General features: G+C 34.8%; 1 protein-coding gene across 5 annotated transcripts in view; it reads right to left on the reverse strand.

The window, feature by feature from the left end:
• The window catches only part of LOC122715753 (regulating synaptic membrane exocytosis protein 1), a 134,791-nt gene that overhangs the window by 31,308 nt on the left and 81,397 nt on the right, over nt 1-22,086 (reverse strand). For all 5 annotated transcript variants that reach the window (XR_006346901.1, XM_043938182.1, XM_043938183.1 and 2 more), the window contains exons 9-12: nt 21,156-21,461; nt 16,121-16,322; nt 6,593-6,771; nt 3,612-3,680 (exon numbers count right to left, since the gene is read on the reverse strand). Coding sequence is in view for 4 of the 5 variants with exons in the window: in XM_043938182.1 (XP_043794117.1) it covers nt 3,612-3,680; nt 6,593-6,771; nt 16,121-16,322; nt 21,156-21,461 (756 nt within the window). In the remaining variant the exon portion in view is untranslated. The remainder of the gene's footprint in view (nt 1-3,611; nt 3,681-6,592; nt 6,772-16,120; nt 16,323-21,155; nt 21,462-22,086) is intronic.

A 22,086-nucleotide genomic window follows, 5' to 3' on the forward strand; every position in this document is an offset into this window, starting at 1 on the left:
AAAAAAAAAAAAAAACGGAATAACAAATAACGAAAAAAGTCGAAATGGATTTCGTTAATTTGTTCGGTCAATTTCCACGAATTATCCCGAAGTGAACTCGCGGTCGCGGTTTTATCTCAGTCAACTCAGATTACACGTGGTTAGACGAGAGAGGGAAGGCAAACAATGAATATTCCTCTTGACGGATGTCCGTAGTAACGAAGTAAAGCGTGCGATTAACACCGAACTAATTTAATACCAACGTCACGGCTAATGAAGCCCGCACGCACGCGTGTATAGCAACAGGTATATCCATTCGATGTTTCTAGCGTTCTAGTTAGTAATGGCGGGATTAACGCGTCCTCTATTCGCGAGAACGAAAGAGCCAACCTCCTCTAATCAGAATCGTTAATCTTCGAGCATCTCGCGGAAATTTCACTTCGAACACCCCTCGTTTCATCATCCATCCCGACCTGTTCCTCTTCGTTCGTGAAAACGAGATGGATCATAATACGTCATAATTCCGTGACGAGTCGGAAAGGGGGGAAGGGAAAATGGCGGATCTGTGATCCGAACGAAGGAAGGAGAGCAAGTTGGAGGATTCATTTGTTTGTTTGTGTCGTGCGAGCATAGAAGGGGAAAGGAAAGGGAAAAATAGAAGAAAAAGTAAGAAAGAAAAAAAGAATATTGAAGATTTGTTATTCGTATAGAGAAAGAAATAAATAGGAAAAATAAGAAAAGAAGAAAAAGTAGAAAAGTTGACGAATCGAAAAGAAGAGGGAAAATGTGTATCTTGAACGAGGAAAGAATAGCAAGTTGAAGGATTTGTATAGAGAGAGACGAAAATAGAAAGTAGAAAGAGTAGGAAAGTTGACGAAAAAGGGGGAAATAGCGGATAATGAAGAAAGACAAGTTAGAAGGTTTGTTATTCGAATACGAAAATAGAAGAAAAAATAGGAAAGTTGACGAATCGAAAAGAGGGGAAATGGCAGATTTATAATGAAGAAAGGCAAGTTGGAAGATTTGTTATTCGTATGCAAACAAAAAGAGAGAGGCAAATAGGAAAAATAAAAGAAGAATTGAGATTGCTCGTGAGCAGACAGAGAAAGATAGAGAATTGACCAGTTTTGATGGGCGTCGACGCGAGAACGCCAATCAAGGGCCGTCATTCAGGCTTAATTAACAGGGTGGGAATACCGGGCCTACGATAAGGTCTGGGAGCCGCAGGCTTGTTCTGGTAATGACGTTGCAGCGTAATTATCTGATCGGTTGCCCGTTTCTCTACGGGATTTTCGATAAATACTCGAGCCAGCCTCCATCTTGTTAACGTTCGTCCATGAGATGGATCCTGATGGCGGCCCTCGAAAATTTGCCACCCAGATTCCCCCGTAAGGCAAATCGAATTTCCCTCTGCCCTTTCTCTCCGCCAATCGCATTAATTCGTTCAACGAGCGCTGCCAGCTCGAACGGATAACAAAGATGATTATTTGTCGAGATGATACGAGATGGAACGAAGGAAAAGCGATCCAAATCGATAGATAATGAAACGGATTTTTTAATCATCGTTGATTAAATTTTAATAATTTGAACAGAATTTTCAACTCGATGACGATTGAACTCTGCCACCTGTAAATCTGTTTGATGAGGGACGAAGGAAACTAACTGAAACCATATTTTTCTACAAATATAATATTTTCTAATAAATAATAATAAACAAAGGGAATAATATAGGTTTGAAAAGGATCATGGCCTCCTCGCAAGCGGCACAAGAAAAGAATTTTCACAAAAGAAAATCGTTATTGAACAGATTCGGTGAGATCAGCGAGGAGAAGTGAGAAAATTGAATTTGAAAGGATTCCTTGAAAGAAATTATGATCTTTCATTCGAATACCGTCAAAGTCTATTTATTTACGTGGGTTAATAAAGGGAAGGGAGGAAAGAGTATTAAGATAGGGACGAAAAGGAGATGTAGAGAAGTGTTTAAAAGCGTGTTGGGCCAGAATTCGATGGAATAGAACTTTTTCTCGAGATTTTTACCTTAGAAACGATTAATTTAATTCAAAAGCAAGCGTTACGAGATTAATTGTAACCGTGAAAGCAGATAAAGATTGGCAATCTAATTTCTGAAACAGCATCCAGCTCTTTCAATTTTTAAGCAATCCTGAGAACACGTGTAAACTGTCGGCCAACATATAATTAACAAGTTTAATTACGCTCGCGCTATCTATCTATCTTTTTCTTTCTGGAAGGGTAAAGACGTCGTGTTAATTTTCATGGGATTAGATTTTATTACGAATGTTGATTATCCGAATATTTTGACAATTAAACGAATCAAAGAATCGTAGGAACTTCAACATATTAAATTAAACTTTATACAATGTCTCATACATATATATATAATATATGGAAAAAAGATTTTTATCTTTCTGTACTCTTGAAATGGAATATTTGATAACAATTTGCTTCTCGCAAATATATCCATATGGGTTTTTAGCCGCAGAATGTAAATACAAAATGTATAAAGAGGAAAATATATACGTAGAAAATAAGACGGATTTAAACATTGTACTTGGAACTAGACTTTTGTGCACGATATATCAAATATAAAACGTTCATTGTTCGATTCAATGAATATACTTTATTTTCATTTAACGATATATATTAACGATGTAACGTTGTAATAAATCACAAATAAATTTCTTAAATCGTTTGGAAAGCGCTGTGTAAGCACTTTTCATTTCAATCCAGCCTGCTGAATCATTAAAGGTAATCAATTAAATATCGAACTTGGAATTTTTCAACTCGAACAACTTTTACAAATTTTCTGCAATAAATATTTAATGCGATTAAACGTAGTGTAAATTTTCAAACGTTTCTTCTTTCTCTCCATTACTCTAAATCTCACCTTACAAGAAAAAGATTCTTCTAACTTTTGGAAATTCAAAAGTATCGAAAATGGAAGTACGTATCTTTGATGTACGTCCTCCATCAAATTATAACCTCGAACAATCTCTGTTACGATAAACTCTCCACTGTTCCCAAATTGTAACGAATTTCCCCGAACGCGAATCGATCATTTTAACGCGTTTCGTATCCTCGCGTTCGAATTAAACCGCGTGATTCATCGGTTTTACGTACACTGTCGTATCCTGTACAAAGGATAATTTTAATTTTAATCCTCACGTGGTAATAATTCGTTCTTTCGCTCCGTGTCCGATGTTCGATTTTCCGACCAGGATTCGATGCGCCGACCAATTCATCGCGCATCTCGAGAGGAGTGAAAAGTGAGCAAACCTATTCAGAAAGAGCAACGAGTAATTAAACGTCACGCGCACACCCTGCCGGCGCTGCGCGTAACTGTTTTCATTGCTTTCCCCCTTTATTAACCTCTTTACGAACCATCGTTTTATCCCGCGTGTCCGCCCGGTTTCACCGCGTCTCTTCTCAATTATCCACGCGCTCTTCTCGCGATTCGAAATAATTTTTCCAATTTTCGCTCGAGGAATGAAAAAAGAATATCCGCGCGTACATTAAATGCTCGCAGAATATTTTGAGAACGGTGGAAAAAGAATCTCCTTCGCCTTTGAGAATTAACCTCAAAATTAATTTTTCAAAAATACTAACGTACTTACTTCTATGCCCTTTATCCAAACTCGGATCTCTTCTCAGTTTTATTCTCCTCTTCGCGTTCACCCAGGGCGCTGCAATAAACGACAAAGTGTATTTGATATACATTTTTTTCTTTAATAGAAGGTTAAGGTATATATATCTTTTTCAACAAAAGACAGGAATGGAACGAGATTATCGTACTTTCTTTCGTACAATACAGACGCGTAACTTCCGCTCAATGTAGCGTAAAGATGATTTCGTTTATACCCGAAATTCTACTTCCGATCGATGTCCGTTCTCGCAGAAAGTGATTTGATATATCTTAGCCTTTTTTTTTTACAAGCGTTGGACGTTTTTTCTCGAGAGATGGAATGAAAATCTATTGTAAGATCGATAATAAGATTTTGGAAACAGTGCATGTTTCGAGATTGCGAGAGAATTATTATTTTTATCGAGAATCGTGTCTGTTACGAAATATTCTTATTCCTTTTTTCTCGAGTTCGATTGAAATCGATTGAAATCTTTTAGAAAGATTATTATATTATCGGATCAGAGACTCGTATCTAACGGAAATTTTTCTTTTCGAAAGGTGTAATTGAAGTTTCTTAGACACAGGGAAAGGACGGTGGCAAAGCTTCTCGTATCCTTTTTTGCCAGGAATCTGTAAAATTTCATATACGTCATATACTAAATCCGTGGGAAATTGCGTCGAAAATAATCAGTTTTATCTTTCGGGATAACCTTCATCTTTCTTTATCTCTTGTCCACCTTGTTCTTTGTTTTTTCTTCGATCAAATTCCCACCACGGATATTTTTATTCTGTCGAAAGATGTCCGATAAAAGTTTAGAGGGAAAATAGATTCTCCCTGCTTTTAGCCCTTCTACGATATACTTATCGTAAAGAATAATAACATACGTTGTTTTTCCAACTTGCTATATAGAATATATATTTTTTCTGTTTTTTTTTCTGTATCTTTTTGTGTTTAAAAAAAATATATATATATATATACATAGCATTGTAGTCGTGAAACAATAGTTTCAACAAAACTACGTAATATTTTCAAATCGGAAAAAATGTACGTGGAATGTAAGCAACGTTAAAAATGGGCGTGTAATTTATTTCATTTTGAATTTTCAGGGAGGAAAAAGGCGGTGAAAAATGGCGCAAAACAGGTGGCGTTAACTTTTTGTCAGAATTTCTTTCCATCGTTACCATTTGAGGCCTTTATGCTTCTCATACGCTTCATTATTTTAATATTTTTGCTCAAAACTCTTTTTCTTCTTCTTTTTTTTTTTTTTTTCTTTTTTTCACTTTCTTTCAGTTTCATTAATTTTTACACACAAAGTGCAGCGAAGGTTTTTAAAGATGTTCGCTTTCAAACATTTTTTTTCTCGAATATCATTCTCAATCTTCACAAAGCCACTTTTTATATTCGTAAGAAGCGTTAGTTTTACGGATTATTCCTCATTTAACGTTGTATAACGCGTTTAACAATGAGAGAATACTTTTTTCTCAGAATTTTTTACAGAATTTCAAAAATTTGCCCTTTCTTCACATTGTCCACCGAGTTATTTAATTTCCGATTTTGTAATTAAATAGAATTTAATTACCAACAACAAGCATTTTCCATTTTCTTCATGGGAGAGATATTTAGATCTGATATTTGAATCACATTTTCCATTCACTTTTTTTCGCATTCTCCCGATATTTTATATATAAAATTAACGACGTTTCTTTTTTATTATTAAATCACGTAAAAACCATTATATCCCTTAAAACTCTAAGAATAATGCGTCTTTACTGGTATTATTAATGCTTGGTAGTGTAACAACGAAAATAAAAAAAAAAAAAAAAAAAGAGAAAGAAAAGAAGGGGGCGAAACTAAACTAAATTGAAAGACAGGTGAAAATTATTTTGAGAGGGAGATGCAAAGAGGGTTCGAGTAAACAGTCAAAGGTATTACGAAATGAAGTTATGAATTTTTAAAAGGATCCGATACAGAGATACCGCATCGGGAGGAGAAACTTTATTATCACGTTATCCGCCTCTCTAATTACATCGACAGAGTAACAACTCTCCCCCTCTCGTGGAAGAAACTTCAACGACCCAGATTCAAAATTTGAATATTCGATTACACCTTGTTCTTCCTTCCTTCCTTCCTTCCTTTTAAACCCTCCCCCCTTGCACTTAACCGTCCCCAATCCCTCGATATCGGTGTATTACATCCTCGATTTCAGTTTCATCAGACCATTTCACCACTGCAAAAACTTTGCGAAAAGATGTTCGAGGATCGCCTCGAGACAGATATCGCCGAGTTGTCTTTGTTATCTCGAATAACAAACCTCGCCCCAGGCGCGAATAAAGCAACGAAAGTGTCTTCCTCAACAAGTATCCTCTTCGACACGAGGATTCCGTTAATGTCTGTCGCCCAAAAAATTAGGGAGGATCTACTCGCAATTCTTAGCGTTTTAATAATAATTTTCCATCATGAGTTATTATATTATTATATTATACATTAATTTATATTCTAAATATTTTTATTATAAGTATTTAATTTGTTATTAATAGATTGGTTCGTCTAAGTTGTTTCAATATACTAATATAAATATCAAAGCCATGGAAGAAAGCTATTCTTCCCTTGTCCATTAATTTTTAAATAATTTCCATTAGTTTAGATTGGATAATTTAAATGATGTAGTTAAACCTAACTGACCACTAAATATCATTAAACTCTAAAACGAATCGAACATCGATGTACAGTTTAATCGACTGCTAATAATTTATAATTTTCGTATAAACTGTAATTATTGACAACAAGCGTTTCATTTCAGATTCTTATCTCTCTTATCTTATCGTGTCAACGTATCGAAATTTGATTAAAAAAAGATTCTTTAAACTACAAAAAAAAAAAAAAAAACACGAAAAAAAGAAAATTATTGAAAATCGCGAATGGTCGCCTTATTATTAAGGCGAGGAAAAGATTTTAAGAGGCCTTCTACTCACTCATGTCATTGTCCGCGTGATGGATAACGATCTTGATACTTTCCCCGTCGACGAGGCTTCCTTGCCGTGCCAATTCACGATCCTCGGCCGCGACCCTGTTCACAGCCGACGGAGGGGCGACTTTTGTCGCGGCCGAGGAGGCCGAAGATGCCAATCCCTTTATGGCGTTTATATCCGGCCTGAAATCAAAGTGTCGCTCGTTCATTTTTATCCCGCATTGCTACATACATGGATGAAGGAAATAATGTAAGAAACGTGGTTCTGAAATGGAAAAAACGTAAACGTAAAAGAGAAAAAGGGAGTAATGGAGGGAGGAACACAATTATTCGATGTTTATTAATTATTGAGAAAATTTTATTTCTTCAAAATTAGAGAAGAGGAAACAAAATTAGAGTGAAACTCTTTTTTGCAAAAAGGTATATGTTTATATAAATGGGGATGTGACTTTTGATGATTATTCGCGTTGAGTCGTATATATATATATATGGAGGAATATATAATAATTTCGTAATAATATTTTATTATAGGTTTAAAATTCACGTGTTAATACGTTTTATTAATTTCGAATCGAACGTAGGCGCGTTGCTAAATTCGGTTTTTTTTTTCGCCTCGGTTTCAATAATTAATACAGCATGTGAATCGATCGATTCGGCGGGAGAACGATTCGAAATTATTTGAACGAAGGTGCATTTTGGTTTCTCACTACTTGAGTTTAATCGAGTTTGACCAAATGGGAAGATGGATTGCTTTAATCTTCTTAAACAAATATATAATTAGATTTTTCGAGTTAAATTTGTTTTTCTTAGATTTGTCGATTGAAACACGCTTAAGTTAAAGAATCATTGGAACGGGAAAAGTCACGTTCGCGGTGTTTGGAGAGGAAATGATTGGAACGAGTTGGGAAAAGGAACGAATCATCGAAGAACGAGTCACGTTCGGCGTTATCTATCTGTAGCCAAAGACGAGGAATTATTACGTGATTGTACGAAGTCAAATCCATGCAAAAGACGCAGCTACGTAGCTGGTGTTTTAATGAGACGAGAAAGGAGACTTTTAAAGAAAAATCGTTTCAAATCATTCCTTTTTATATCGAAATTATTTTTCCTATACTTGAATTTCGTACGAGATTCAAAAAATCGGATCGATGAAGGGAAATGAACTATTAAAAACATTTTCTTTTTTCTTTCTCTCTCGATTATTCGTCCATTCGTTCAAAATACTAATTTTTGAAATACGATACGAGAAATTTCACGGTAAAATTGTCGTCTCAATATTGAAATTATTATATAGGATCAAATTACATCAGTATTGTTGAATTTATATATATGTAAAAACTCGTATCTTGAATATTTATTATTGCAAATTTTTATTGCGATTATTGGACGCGATCGCTGTTTCTGTTTAATGCGATGAGACTTTATGAAGAAAGACAAATCGTTTCAAATCATTTCTTTTTATATCGAAATTATTTTTCCTATATTTAAATTTCGTACGAGATTCAAAAAATCGGATCGATGAAGGGAAATGAACTATTAAAAACATTTTCTTTTTCTTTTTCTCTCGATTATTGGTCTCTTCATTATTCGTTCAAAGCATAATTCACATCAAAAAAAAAAACAAATCGTTTCAAACATTTCTTTTTTATATCGAAATTCTTTCATACCTGAATTTCGTACGAGATTCAAAAAATGGGATCGATGAAGGGAAATGAACTATTAAAAACATTTTCTTTTTCTTTTTCTCTCGATTATTGATTATTCGTTCAAAGCATAATTCACATCAGAAAAAAAAACAAATCGTTTCAAACATTTCTTTTTTATATCGAAATTCTTCCATACCTGAATTTCGTACGAGATTCAAAAAATGGGATCGATAATGGAAAATGAACTATTAAAAATATTTTCTTTTTTTTTTCTCTCGATTATTCGAAATATTCGAAATCCATTTTAAAGCATTAATTTTCAAATACGAAAAATTTCAGTAAATTACAATAAAATTATCATCTCAACGTTAAAATTATTTATAATATATATATATATATATATATTAAAATTATTATTATACACAATCAAATTATATTACTATCGTTGAGTTTACGTATACGTAAAGGCGCGACACGTATCTTGTATATTTATGCGCGAATCGGGCGTCATTGGACGCGATCGGTGTTTTCGTTCTGTTCCGTTTGTTTCGAACGCGACACAGCGAGCTCAGTAGAGGAAAGGCATCGGCACGATTCGCATGTACGTAACACAGCTTATCCTTATTTCCTTTATTAAATGTATTCTTTCTTATTGCATATTCTTTATTTTAATCAAATCGTCTCGAAATTTATTCATTAATATCTCTACGAGTGAAAATAAGAAAAGAATGTTGTATAAGCACAAGTCTGCAAATAACGTTTTATTACATTAAAGAAAAGAAGTTTACCATTCTATTATCTTGTTTTGTATTAGTTCTTTCTATTAGCCGCTTGAATTGACCGATTTGAACGATACACAATCGCTTTCCTCATAGATATAAATCTCTAAATTTCAAGTAGTAAACATGAAGAAACACACTGTATAAATACTATTGTCTTATTAATTGCGTTTCGATGTAACGAACTCTCTATGAACTTTAGATTTCATATTTTTATTATAACTTTTTATATTTGCAGATTTAATATTTACGATTTAACATTCTTTTCTTATTTTCTTATATAAGCTGGTGCATGGGTTTAATCCCTGTGCAATGGATTCATATATACTATAAATACATCAAACTAATTCCAATTTCCACCATGATAACGTGGATCAAACGTGTACCTATCGTATTTATAATAAAAAATTAAACGAAAAGTTACAGTCTCAACCATCAACCTTAAACAACGAACGAGCATTTTTCCTCGATTGCACTCGATATCGCGATTACGATCTCCAATTTCGTTCATCACGAAATATATAAAATACATTATAAGAAGGAGAAACGGCGAGCCAAAGGAAAAGAAAAAAAAGAAAAAAAAGAACTTGCACTCTTTATCTCCTCCGCTCTTTCGTAAAATCCTAATTAATCTGCTTCTCGAACGAATCTGCAGCTCGCGAAACGACCATCCTTACTGGAATAGTGGAAGATCGAGTGGCTTAAGCGGGAGTGGGGGGAGGAGGTTCATGCTCGAAAAGCGCTGAATTAAGTGAAACAGGGCGTTTCGCGTGGTTTCTGCTCGACCTGCTTGGTCGAGGTTCGGAGCAATCGATACGCCCGATTTGAATACGTCCACGCGGAGAAAGAGCGGAGTAGTTGAGCGTGGTTGACGAAGAGAGGAAAAGAAAAGAAAAAAAAAAAAAGACGAGATGGAGAAAGAAAAAGAGAGAGAGAGAGAGTGAGAAAAATCGCCGAGCGCTGATTGTCGAGAAATCGTAATATTCATAATTCGCGCCAACTTTTTCGACGTTTAGCCAGAGAGAAGAAACGGCGGGATTATTACGAGGAGGGAGGAAGATTGGAAAAAAGTTTTTAATCGGTAAGTGAGAAACTCTTGGAATATTTTTTTGATGATCCCTCTTCCCTCCTTGAGAAGAGTCGTTGATTTTAATCCCGGAGGGGCAAACTTTTCGAAAGAGAAGATTGGAAATGAAACGCGAGGAAATTGAAAAATGCGTTTTTTTTTTCGCGCGCGATCGAAGGGGGGAGGGGAAGTTCTCGCCGTGTTTGTCGAGGATTGTTCGTCGTTAAGCAACGCTTTCTCTTAATCCCTCGTAAACAGACTCCCTAAGTCGATGATCTTGTTCGTACCGCGCATTAAATTACGGTCTTACGGTAAAATCTCTTTCACCCGGTTCCTGCTTCGCGATCGATTTTCTTCCTCTTCTCGAGCGCTCTCTTCTAATTCGAATTTTTGGAAAAGATATCGAGCGAGAAAAGGGGAGGGGAGGAAAAAAAAAATATGTAAATTTTTCTTCGGGCGTTTAAAATTCTTTCTTACTTTTTGACACGTTTTGTTTTACGTTTACCAAGTTTAAAAAACTCGTAAAAAAAAAAAAAAAAAAGTTGCGCGAATATCGAGCTGATTTATGACGTCGAATAATAACCAAGTTTCCGATAATTTTTTTTTTTTTATATATATATTTAACGGGAGAAAAAGTCGCGGAGATTTGTCAAACGTGGCCCATTCTGATCGTTCTCGATTTCGAAAAAAAAAAATTTGAGATTTCTATTCACAGCTCCTATCGTTTTTCCTTTCCTTTTCTTTCTTTTTTCCTTATCTGGACCATCTTTCGTTGTTGCAAAGTCGGATATACTTCGGTTCAAACTTTTAGCGGAGCAGTTCCGTTTTTAATTAGAAAAGTTTTCCGCCGTTTATTCCTCCTCCCCCTCCTCCATTCCCCGCGAAACAAAGTAATCGGGGAGAGGGAAGGATTTATCGAGGAGAAAAATAACTTAAATCGAATATTATCCCTTCAGAAATTTATTATTATTATATCGCGTGGTATGGATGGTGTGGAAGGGTGTGAGATGTGATATTTCAACGGACAAAGGTATCAAATTCTTTGCAATCTTCGTGTTACACGGTTTTTCGTTTGACATTCGTGCTCGACGTGGGGGATATAAAATAGAAGATATTCAGTCTGTTCTGTTCTGAAAAAAGGGGGAAAAAATGAAACCAGCGATAAAAACCGGGACAGTTGATTGAAGCATTATACGGAATACGCGATGGCGACGAATCGGTTAAAGGTAGAAAAAAAAAAATAAAAAAAAAGAAAGAAAAAGAAAGAAAAAAAAGAAAGATAGCGATCGAACGAAACTCCAACGTTTTATTTTTCACTCCTTTCCTCTTGTCTGTCGACGCGAACCTTTATATCCTCTCCCTTCCCTTTTTTTTTCCCTCTCTTTCAAAAATGATCACGACGACTTGAAAAATTGATGTCCGTGATCGTTCGATCCACGTTGCACTTTTAAACAAATGCGTTAATGGCGCGGGTTTAATAACGCGGAAGGAAAACGTGTATCATTTATGCGAAAATACGATAAGTGATAAAGCATCCATTAATTCGTTAACACCGCGTCACAATTAGCGAAGCGCTCTCATGCCAAGTTGCCGCGAGAGCAGTTGAGAAATACCAGCGAAACCATTTTGACGAGACGAGACGAGACGAGACGAGATGTATTACGAGTTCAACACAGTGTACACGATATTGCGGGGAACGTCGTTATGCTAACAAGTTGTGCCAACTTGGCTGCTGCGTTCTCGATAAAATCGCATCGATTAAAGTAAACGTGTATTTAGAAGAAAATTGAGTATCGTTTTATCGAGAGTAAAGCAGAGTTTTATCTTGATAATATTCGATAAAAATTATTCGAATATTATCTGAATTGTACGTTTTATATATGTGTATACATATAGTGGAAATTTAGAAATTTAGTAGAATTTAACTTAAAATTGAAGTAGCAATTATATATTAAAACATTTGGGATCCCTAATTTTTACAAGGAAAAATCGTTTATCACGCAATTTAAATAATACTTGATACTATAAAAAAAAAAAAAATTGAACGTCGATATCTAAACTACGTTAAATACATAAAAAATTAAAATATCTGATCTGAATTTTCGCTTCGAATTGTCGAAAATCAAAGGAGATACGCAGATTTTCTTCTTAACGTCATTTCCAATTCTCAATTTATCGTATTTTTCGTCAAATTCGATGCATCGCCTTCTAAGTTAATTGCTTAACATCTGATATTTTGCTTAAGAGTTACAAATATTACGCGTATTTCCTTTTTTATTCTAATTAAACTCAATGTTAACCTCCTTTGTATTTTCATATTTTTATACGTTATACAACGAGGCAGTATTAGGAAAGCGGTAACGAGCTCAAAACCGGGGGAAAAAAATAATTAACCCTCATTGTTCGAGCCGCTGTAACCTCCCCATCTTGGAGATTAACGTAATTCCCACCAAGAGTAAGTTTGCGCGAACCTAATGAAAATGGGGGAACAGCCTCGTCTCTCGGTTATTAATAACGGCCAGGTTTGCCAACCGAGTCTGGGATTCGCAGAAATTCGGACGGATGCGCGCGGAACCGTGCGAGGAGGGAACGAGGAGGAGGCGAAGGAGGGAGGGAGGGAGGACGTGTGTTCCACAGAGATTGCATAGGTGTGGCGTTAATTATTTCTCCAGTGGCTGGGACCTCGTGTTTGCGTTCTACTCGAGTTTTTTTGCCGGTTTTATTATTTCGTGGGTCTGTTTAACAAGGGAGAAAGGGAGGGCGAAAATGGTGGTAATTTTCCTCTCGCGAGCGGATCTTCTTTAACCGCGCGTCGATTTTTTGAAAACTTGGAGAATCGATGGATAAATCGAGGATTATCGAAAATTCGTGGAATTTTTTTTTAAAATATCGGCAAAATTATATATTTCGTTTATTTCGATTTTCGTACGAAAATATTCTTCTCGGTTAATTTGATTCAATTCTCCTCGTACACGTTTCTTTTAATCATTCAGTTCCTTTTTTTTCTCGAGACGATACGAATCATTCTACGAAGTTCTCGAGCAGGATAACGTTGCAAAGTTGGATATTTTGTTTGGAAGAATTTTTTCGAAATGAAATATGGAAATATTTAGGAGGTTGGAAACGGGAGAGCACACACGCGGATATTATAAATTTTTGTCGCTGGAAAAGAATTTGATAAGTCGTTATTTACTTTGTAAATAAAAAAAATATTGTTGTTACCAGAGGAAGATGGAAAATGATAGTTGCGTCCCACGAAAGATATGATTTCTCGTATGCGGTATGTGAAATTTTGTTATCCTCGGTAATTTATTGACCTTAGCTCGACACAGCTCTCTGGCAAACGTTTTGAAACGTGTGGTGTACCTTTGCGTCGATTTGCATCCCTATCGTATGATAATTTTTAAACGCGAAAACGTTTTTAAAGCAGAAAAATATCAGATGCAAAGAGTGTCAATCTCGTTCCAAAAGTTTCAGAAATATTATTATTTTTCAACAATAATTAGGAAGAAAAAAACACAATTCTCAATTTTCCTCGATGGAAATTCATTGGTAAAAAAAACTTGCTCGAGTTCAAAGATAATTGATGCAACTATTGCTCGAGGAATTAATAAATTGAAATGGAACGTTCCATTCGATTCGAAATAAAGTTCTTCTTCGGGGCTGATATCCCTCGAAAGTAGGTCTCTTATCTTGTTTCTTCAAAGAGAAAATATTTCGTTCGAGGATAGGAAATCTCTGTGGACGTGGAAAAAGGAGACGAGCGCGTAGACCAAAGTTTCCGTTTCATCGTATATATATATATATATCGAATAGAGAAAAAAGCATCGAAAGCATCTCGTAATGCGATATCTTTACGCGGGGATGTCCGAGATATTTGTCGTCCGCGACATTTAACAAACTCGTACTCGAATAAAACCTTGTAGAAGACAAGTATCGTATCGCTGATTGTTTCAGACAGATAGACGCGTAACGATCGATTCGAATAAACGAATCGTACGTACCAATTTAGTACGAATCGGCGGTATTGCTGTGTATTTTGTAACATCGAATTGAATTTTCACGTTTCAACAAAGCAGGAAATAACCGGCCGTAAATGTGTAATACGTTACACGTATACACGCGTTACATCATCAAATATTAAATAAATATCTATTAATTAAACACAATGGATCTAATTGTATATAATTAAACGGAATACAATTAACACGATACACGTATCGCATTGTATTGTATTTTATCGCAGCTCGCGATTTAAATCGATCTATTTGGGAAAAAATAAAATTTCTTAAATTGCTATAAAAATTAATCGAAACATTTCAAAGACAATTACACTCGAAAGCAATAAATTAATAAATCGTTCGAAATATAAAATGGAAAAATTTAAATTAAGAAAAATTAAAAGGAATTCGTTTTCGATGTGATTAAATAATACATATATTTTTAAATTTATGAAATTCAATTCACAGTGTTTACGCGAAACACGGAGAGATCGAAATTTAATCTCGACCCACGTTGGAGAAGATGTATAAGGGAATTAAATAAAGATTTATTAAAGTACCCCACACAATTTCTAATTTCTTCCTTGTTTCGCAACTTATTCCATAAACTCATTCACTGTGAATTCTTAATTAAAACTAACCGCGGAAATTCGCACGTTTCAACGGAAGGAAATATCTCATATTGTTCGATTATTAGAAACCGTCTTATATCTTACAACTTGTCGCGGATTAAAATTAAAGGGAAACATCGCGAGTGATAATTTGTAAACGCGTAACGAAAAAAAAAAAAAAAAATAATAATAATATACGATGCGACTTATAGAATTAAATTATGGATTAAATTCCTTTCGAATCTTAATTAATTTCTCGAAGATTAATCTAACTAACACGCTCGCGTTTGATCGATGTCCACTGTTACCTGTAATGGATTTCCCTATTGATCTTCTGAATGGCTTGTCTGCTGTCAAGAGATGACGGGTATTATGAGTATTAACTACTTCGTGTTCCTCTCCAACAACAGATACGACAAGGTAATAATAATTAATTAATATAAAAAGCTATGGATAACCGTGTCACGAATTGTGATGTTAAACGAAGAATAGATTTTTAAAAAAAAAAAAAACGAATTGATTTTTCCCTATTAAACCCCACATTATCCGCCAATATTTTTATTGGAAGAACGTTCTCTCTCTGCCCTTGTTCCAAAAAAATATTACCTAGTGGGAATAAAAAAAATTCCGATATTAAACTCGCGAATTTTTGTTACATTCTATTGGAATTTTCGTACGTCGAAACTTGTGCTCCATACTCGTTGTATAATCGTTGTAAATATTTCGAAATCGATCTTGCGATTAATTAAAAAGAAAAAAAATAAAAAAAAAAATAAAAAAACTTATCCGAAAGCGATTAAAATTACGCTGGAACACACACGTGAGAGAATCGATATTCCACTCGCTCTTCCTCAACAATTATCCTTATTACGGAGATTATTTCGGGAAAAGCACTTAATTTGCGCATCGAAGCGTTATTAAACGGATGATATATAACCGGTTACAGCTCGAGAGCCCCTTCGTCTGATGAGCGCCCTTCCTCTCCAGGGCCCAAAACTTTTCTCTATTTTATTTCATCCTAATAAATCCATCTATTCGAGAAAAAATAAAATTCTACTTTGAAAAAAAGTATTAGGAATTGTATAAAAATTAATCGAAAATCAACGGAGACGAATTAATTAGAACAAATAAATCGTTGGAATAAATTAATAAATTAAAAAGAATCGTTTTCGATACGATTAAATATACGTATATATTTTAAATTTATGAAATTTAATTCACAATTTAGTTCACACTATGAGATGGAATTTTTTTCGAGGATACGATGGAAAATCATCGGTTGAATTTAATTTAAAAATCTAGAGAATCGATATATCCCATATCGCTCTTGCTCGGCAATTATCCTTGTCGCGAAGATTATTTCGGGGGAGGGGGAACCACTTGATTCGCGCAAGGGAGCGTTATTAAACGGATGATGCAAAGCGCTTACAGTTGGGAGCCCCTTCGTCTGGTGCGGCGTTCCTCGTCAGGGCCCAAAACAGGCGGAGGAACGACCTTTGGCGAGACGACCGGCACGGAGGATGCCTCCAAATTCATCATGCTTTCATCTTCGGCTCCGACTTCGTACGGCTTCACCACTCGGAACGACAATCTGCGAGTGGCCGGCCTTTCTTCCGGAGGTTTCCTGCCTCCTGGGGGAAAAAAATAAAAATATTAATATATAAAAATATGTATATATATATATATTTCTTTCTCGTGATTCTCTTAATTTAATTCGTTATATTTCTGTGTATAATCGTATAGACGAGCAGAGGAATAATTCTTTTTTTTTTCTTTTCATTTGAAGAAAATTATTTTTACTTACGCGAATATACGTTATTTCGAATCAACGTTTCGAGCAAATTAGTGGCGCGTTCGTTTATTCGAAATTCTTGCCCCACAGGGATCGGTTAAGTCCATTGTATTTATGTTTTGATCCGGTTGGCTGCATTTTAATAATTTAACATAATAATCTATTATACCCCGTTGAACGTGTATAATACCCCGCTTAATATTTACGTTTTACGCGTTAAATTTCAATAATTCTGTAACATTAATTTGCACGCGTATATATGATAAATATTTCGAGAAAAAAAAAAAAAAGAAAGAAAAGAAAAGAAAAGAAAGATATCGTTACTCTCGCAATACCTCAATATCCGAATCGGCGCGCAATTTCGATCAAGGATGGTATTAACAATTTTCGTAATCTATAATAAAACGATTACGAATCTGCTTAACTCGATTTCGGTTTAAAGCGAATTAAAGTCCTCGAATGGGGGCCGTTAACAAGCGCACGAATTAATTAGAACGGCGTTCGCCTGGTTTACAAAGTATTTCGACCATTAAAGTTCGAGTTAGAGATCCGGTTGAAATTAGATGAAATTAGGCTCTTGGATACGACTAACTAGGAGGGGGAAGTCGTGCGGGGGAGAAGTTAAACTCGATTACACGTCCGCGCGACTTTCGCCAAGGATCGGGCGTCGGCCAGGGTGATCGAATGGTCGATCCTTAATGGTCGTCTTAAGCGTCGTAAAAATATCGCGTTACGTTTTGGGGGACGAAACGATTCGATTAAAGCGCGAGTTTTCCGCATAAATTTGTGAAAGACACGGAATGATCGGTAAGATTTATCTTTTGAACAGAATTTTTTAAAATTGCTATGGTAAAATGTATGATAAACTATTATATTCGAAGAATCGTGTGGGTAAATAAATTGTATAATAAACTTTGAAGAAGAAGTATCGTGAGAAAAATTGGAAGACCGATTCGAAGACCGTGGAGTCAGGTGGTTATGACATTTTGAAAAGGCCATTGATTGGCGGAATATATTTTTTCAACAATTTTCAATAATTTGTAATGTTTTCAACTTGGAAAAATGATCTTTTCGAAAAACGTAGCGTGGACCCAGGAAGAATGATTATGACATTTTGAAAAGATCATCGATTGGCTATAATTAATTTGTAATGAATATTTTCAACTTGGAGAAGATATTTTTTCGAAAAATTCGAAAACCTCTCATGCGTTCAAATTTCGTCTCACCCTCTCCTCAAGAAAAATCCCAAGAAAAAAAATCCCAAAATTTGGTCACGACGTTTTGGAAAATCGTTGAAATCTCTTTTGATGATACCGTTTTCGAAAAATTCAAAGACCTCCAGAAAAAGCGCATCTTGGAAGAGTGATATTTTGGGAAAAAAACCACGTTGATTGATAAAATATTTTTTTTTTTGTTTGCAATAGCGCTTTTGGAAATATACGTGGAACACGATAGTTAATTCATCGTTCAGAAAATCTTCATTTTTAGCTTCAATTTAGCTACGTAAATTATAAAGATATTGTAATTTCCGACGAATTTCGACGCTCGATAATTTCGATGAGGTTAAAATTAAAATTTTTATTTTCATAATCACCTCTATTAATTACACGACCGTCATCATGGGTATCCAACATCATTTCCTATATATCTCTATTCGACGCGTTAATATCGAACGATATATAAATATTTAAATACACGCGATGAGAACAATTATCGACTTTTCATACTTGGTCGCATTAAATTTAATTTCATCCGTGTATCGGTGGCCTGTGAAAATGACAAAGATTCGCGGATAACGCGGTTAATAATCGGCATTCACCGGATACGCGTTATACCCTAATGGAAAACTGCAATTTATCAACTACTTACATACGACACCCTTTAATTAAAGAGGGAATTAATTAATGCAGTCGCGGTATCGTAAATTATTTCCACAATTTTCTCCGATATTAAATACTCTGTAAAGAAAAAGGAAAAAAAAAAAAGAAAAAAAATTGCGTTAATACGGTTAATTAACCGATATACGTCTCGCCTCTGTCTCCAAACGTTCGACCAACGATAAAAACGTTGTTCAACGAACACGATCCTGTCACACGATGTTGCGTATCGAGTATGTTTCTTCGAATTATTTTAATCTTATATTATCTCTATCCTATATAGAGAGAAAATAATCAATCATCGTTTTAATTATGATTTTTCGATTCCAAAATGTAAGAATCAACAATTGTTCGAGTGTTAGCTAAGATATATGGATAGTGACTGTTCAACGTGGAGAGATTCGTATCTTTTCACGATTTAATTACAACGATTACGCTTTTCCATTCTAATTAATTTTCGTTCGTCGTTGCGTACGCGAGTACGTTCCATTTCATACGAAAGAAATAATTGAAACGAGATCGATCGAGATCGATCAAGGGCCCGAGATAATCCTGTTAATCGAGATCTTGTCGTTGTTTAACGAAGTGAACAGGACTTTAATATACTTTTTTATCGTATTGTAACCTTGTGGCTCGAAGATTAAAACGCGTCTCTATATTTTTTTTTTCTTTTTTTTTTTAATACGGTCGTTAGTATTTATCAGATATGCAGATATATGTGCGGTATCGATTCACACGATACCGACGTCCTCATTGATGTCACAGATGCGTGACAACGGCAATTTTCCATTTTATGACCCCATAAATAAACGAAGTTTAATAACTACAGGTCAACGCTATATCTATATCCAGCAGAGTATCCATTATTCAAACACCTATTATCCAAACGTTCTATTATCCGCATAAGTTGCTGTCCGAATGTTTCATTGTTTGAACGGTTATATTTGCTTTGTTACTTTGATATGAATTGATATTGCTCCCGTTAAAAACAAAATCCACATCGTTCCAAATACATCGTATACATTCTCAACAATGGATTAATTAATTAACGAACAATAATACGAATACGATAAAAATTCCGAGTACGCAATTCCAAAAGAAAAAAAAAAAATATATAACGAAATAAATCTTTATTCCACGTATTTCCATAGATATCTGATATCAATGATTCGATTAGATCGATCCGTTTTCGAACAAAACTTGAACAGTTTTCGATAATTAATTAACGATTCCATCACAACCTAGGATTTTCAACGAATTAAATGAATTAATTACCAACGATAATAATAAATAAATCTTTCTTCCATATAATTCTATAGATATATAATATCAATGATTCAATTAGATCGATTTTCGAACAAAACCTAAATAGTTTTCGATAGTGGATTAATTGATTAACCAGCACACGAACTAAAATCATAACAGGAATAATTTCCATTGCATCGTTTTCAAAAATCTACGATTTTCAATATCAATGATTCAGTTAAATTGGTCCGTTTTCGAACAAGATCTAAATAGTTTTCGATAAAAGATTAATTAATTAATGATTCCATCATTAAATCTACGATTTTCAACGTTCGTGAATGAACAGAAAAGAAGAATACAACGAAATAAACCTTTATTCCATTTCTATGGATATCTAATATCAATGTTTCAATTATCGATCCGTTTTTGAATCTAAATACTTTTCGATAATGGATCGATCAATTAACAAACAGAAAAAGGAAAATTCCAAATCCAATGACATCCATCGCATCATTTTCGAAAATGATTTTCGTAACGTTCGTGAATGAACAGAAAAGAAGAATACAACGAAATAAACCTTTATTCCATTTCTATGGATACCTAATAGTGTTTTAATTAGATCGATCCGTTTTCGAATCTAAATACTTCTCGATAATAGATCGATCAATTATTTCAACAGAGGAAGGAAAATTCCCATAATGACATAATTTTCAAAAACTATGATTTTCATAACGTTCGTGAATGAACAGAAGAAAAAAATACATTGAAAATAAACCTTTATTCCACGCATTTCTATAAACGTCTAATATCAATGATTCAGTTAAATCGATCTATTTTCGAACAAGAACTAAATATTTTTCGATAATGGATCGATCAATTAACCAACAGAGGAAGGAAAATTCCAATGATCATTTTCGAAAACCTATGACTTTCATAACGTTCGTGAATGAACAGAAGAAAAAAATACATCGAAAATAAACCTTTATTCCACGCATTTCTATGGATATCTAATATTAGTGTTTTAATTAGATCGATCCGTTTTCGAATCTAAATACTTCTCGACAATAGATCGATCAATTATTTCAACAGAGGAAGGAAAATTCCCATAATGACATAATTTTCGAAAACCTATGACTTTCGTAACGTTCGTGAATGAATAGAAGAAAAAAATACATTGAAAATAAACCTTTATTATACGCATTTCTAGATACCTAATATTAGTGTTTTAATTAGATCGATCCGTTTTCGAATCTAAATACTTTCCGATAATAGATCGATCAATTATTTCAACAAAGGAAGAAAAACTCCATAATGACATAATTTTCGAAAACCCATGACTTTCGTAACGTTCGTGAATGAACAGAAGAAAAGAATGCAACGAAATAAATCTTTAGTCCACACAGATTGCGGTTATATTGTTCCATTGGTCGGGACGATCCGATTATCTATGTCTGGAAAGGAAGAAGCGTTCGCGGGACGTCCGTGACCGACTTTATCTCGTAGGCCCCTCGTATATAGGGTATTAACAGGGTAGATAGGAATCGTGGTACCCTGCGCGGAGATCGATGCTCTTTGCTGGGCAGCCGCGATGGCCATGGCGTTGAGGCCGCCCGCTCCCGGCGTCGCGTACACGTCGTAGGCCGATGCCCGCCTAGGCAGCTGCACCGGAAGCCCCAGGCCCGGCTCCGGATGCGCGTGCTGCGCTCCACCTCCGGACATGGCCGCAACGTTCTTCATTTCGTCGTCGTACGACCTTTGCCTGGTCATACGAGACTTGCGAACCGTGCCACTCCGCCTCACGTGCCTTCGACGCTCGTCCTCCTCGTCCCCGTCCAACGGCACGTCCGATGGCTCTCCTAATGGAAAAGGGAATGGGGGAAAGTGTTGAAGCTGATGATAAGCGTCGATTGTTTTTACGATTGTTTCGTTCTAACGTTATTGTATCCCGATTTGGCGATTATTTATTTGTTAGGAAAAGAAAAATTGTCAAGGATATTAAGAAAAATTTTTCTTCGAAATAATTAGTTTAGTCGTTTGAAAAATATAAAGAAATCGCTTTCTAATATTTAAAATTTTCTTCGAAGCGATCAAGTTTTACGTTTAATTTTAGGTTTAATTTTCATCTGAAAAATATACCAAAGATTCCTTTTTAATATCTAAAATTTCCTTCGAAACAACTAGGTTTATTTTTCTGAAAATAGAATGATTCCTTAAAAGAAATCGCTTCTTAAAATTTTCTCCGATAATAATTAGTTTTATTCTTTCAAAAAATATAAAGATTTCTTAAAAGAAATCGCTTTCTAATAAATTTAAAATTTTCTTCGAAGCGATCAAGTTTTACGTTAGGTTTAATTTTCATCTGAAAAATATACCAAAGTTTCCTTTTTAATATCTAAAATTTCCTTCGAGACAATTAGTTTTATTCTTTTGAAAATAGAATGATTCCCTAAAAGAAATCGCTTTCTAAAATTTTCTCCGAAA

This window comes from Apis laboriosa, unplaced genomic scaffold (assembly GCF_014066325.1).
Source record: "Apis laboriosa isolate Shangri-la unplaced genomic scaffold, ASM1406632v1 scaffold40_cov151, whole genome shotgun sequence".
Taxonomy (NCBI): Eukaryota; Metazoa; Arthropoda; class Insecta; order Hymenoptera; family Apidae; genus Apis; species Apis laboriosa.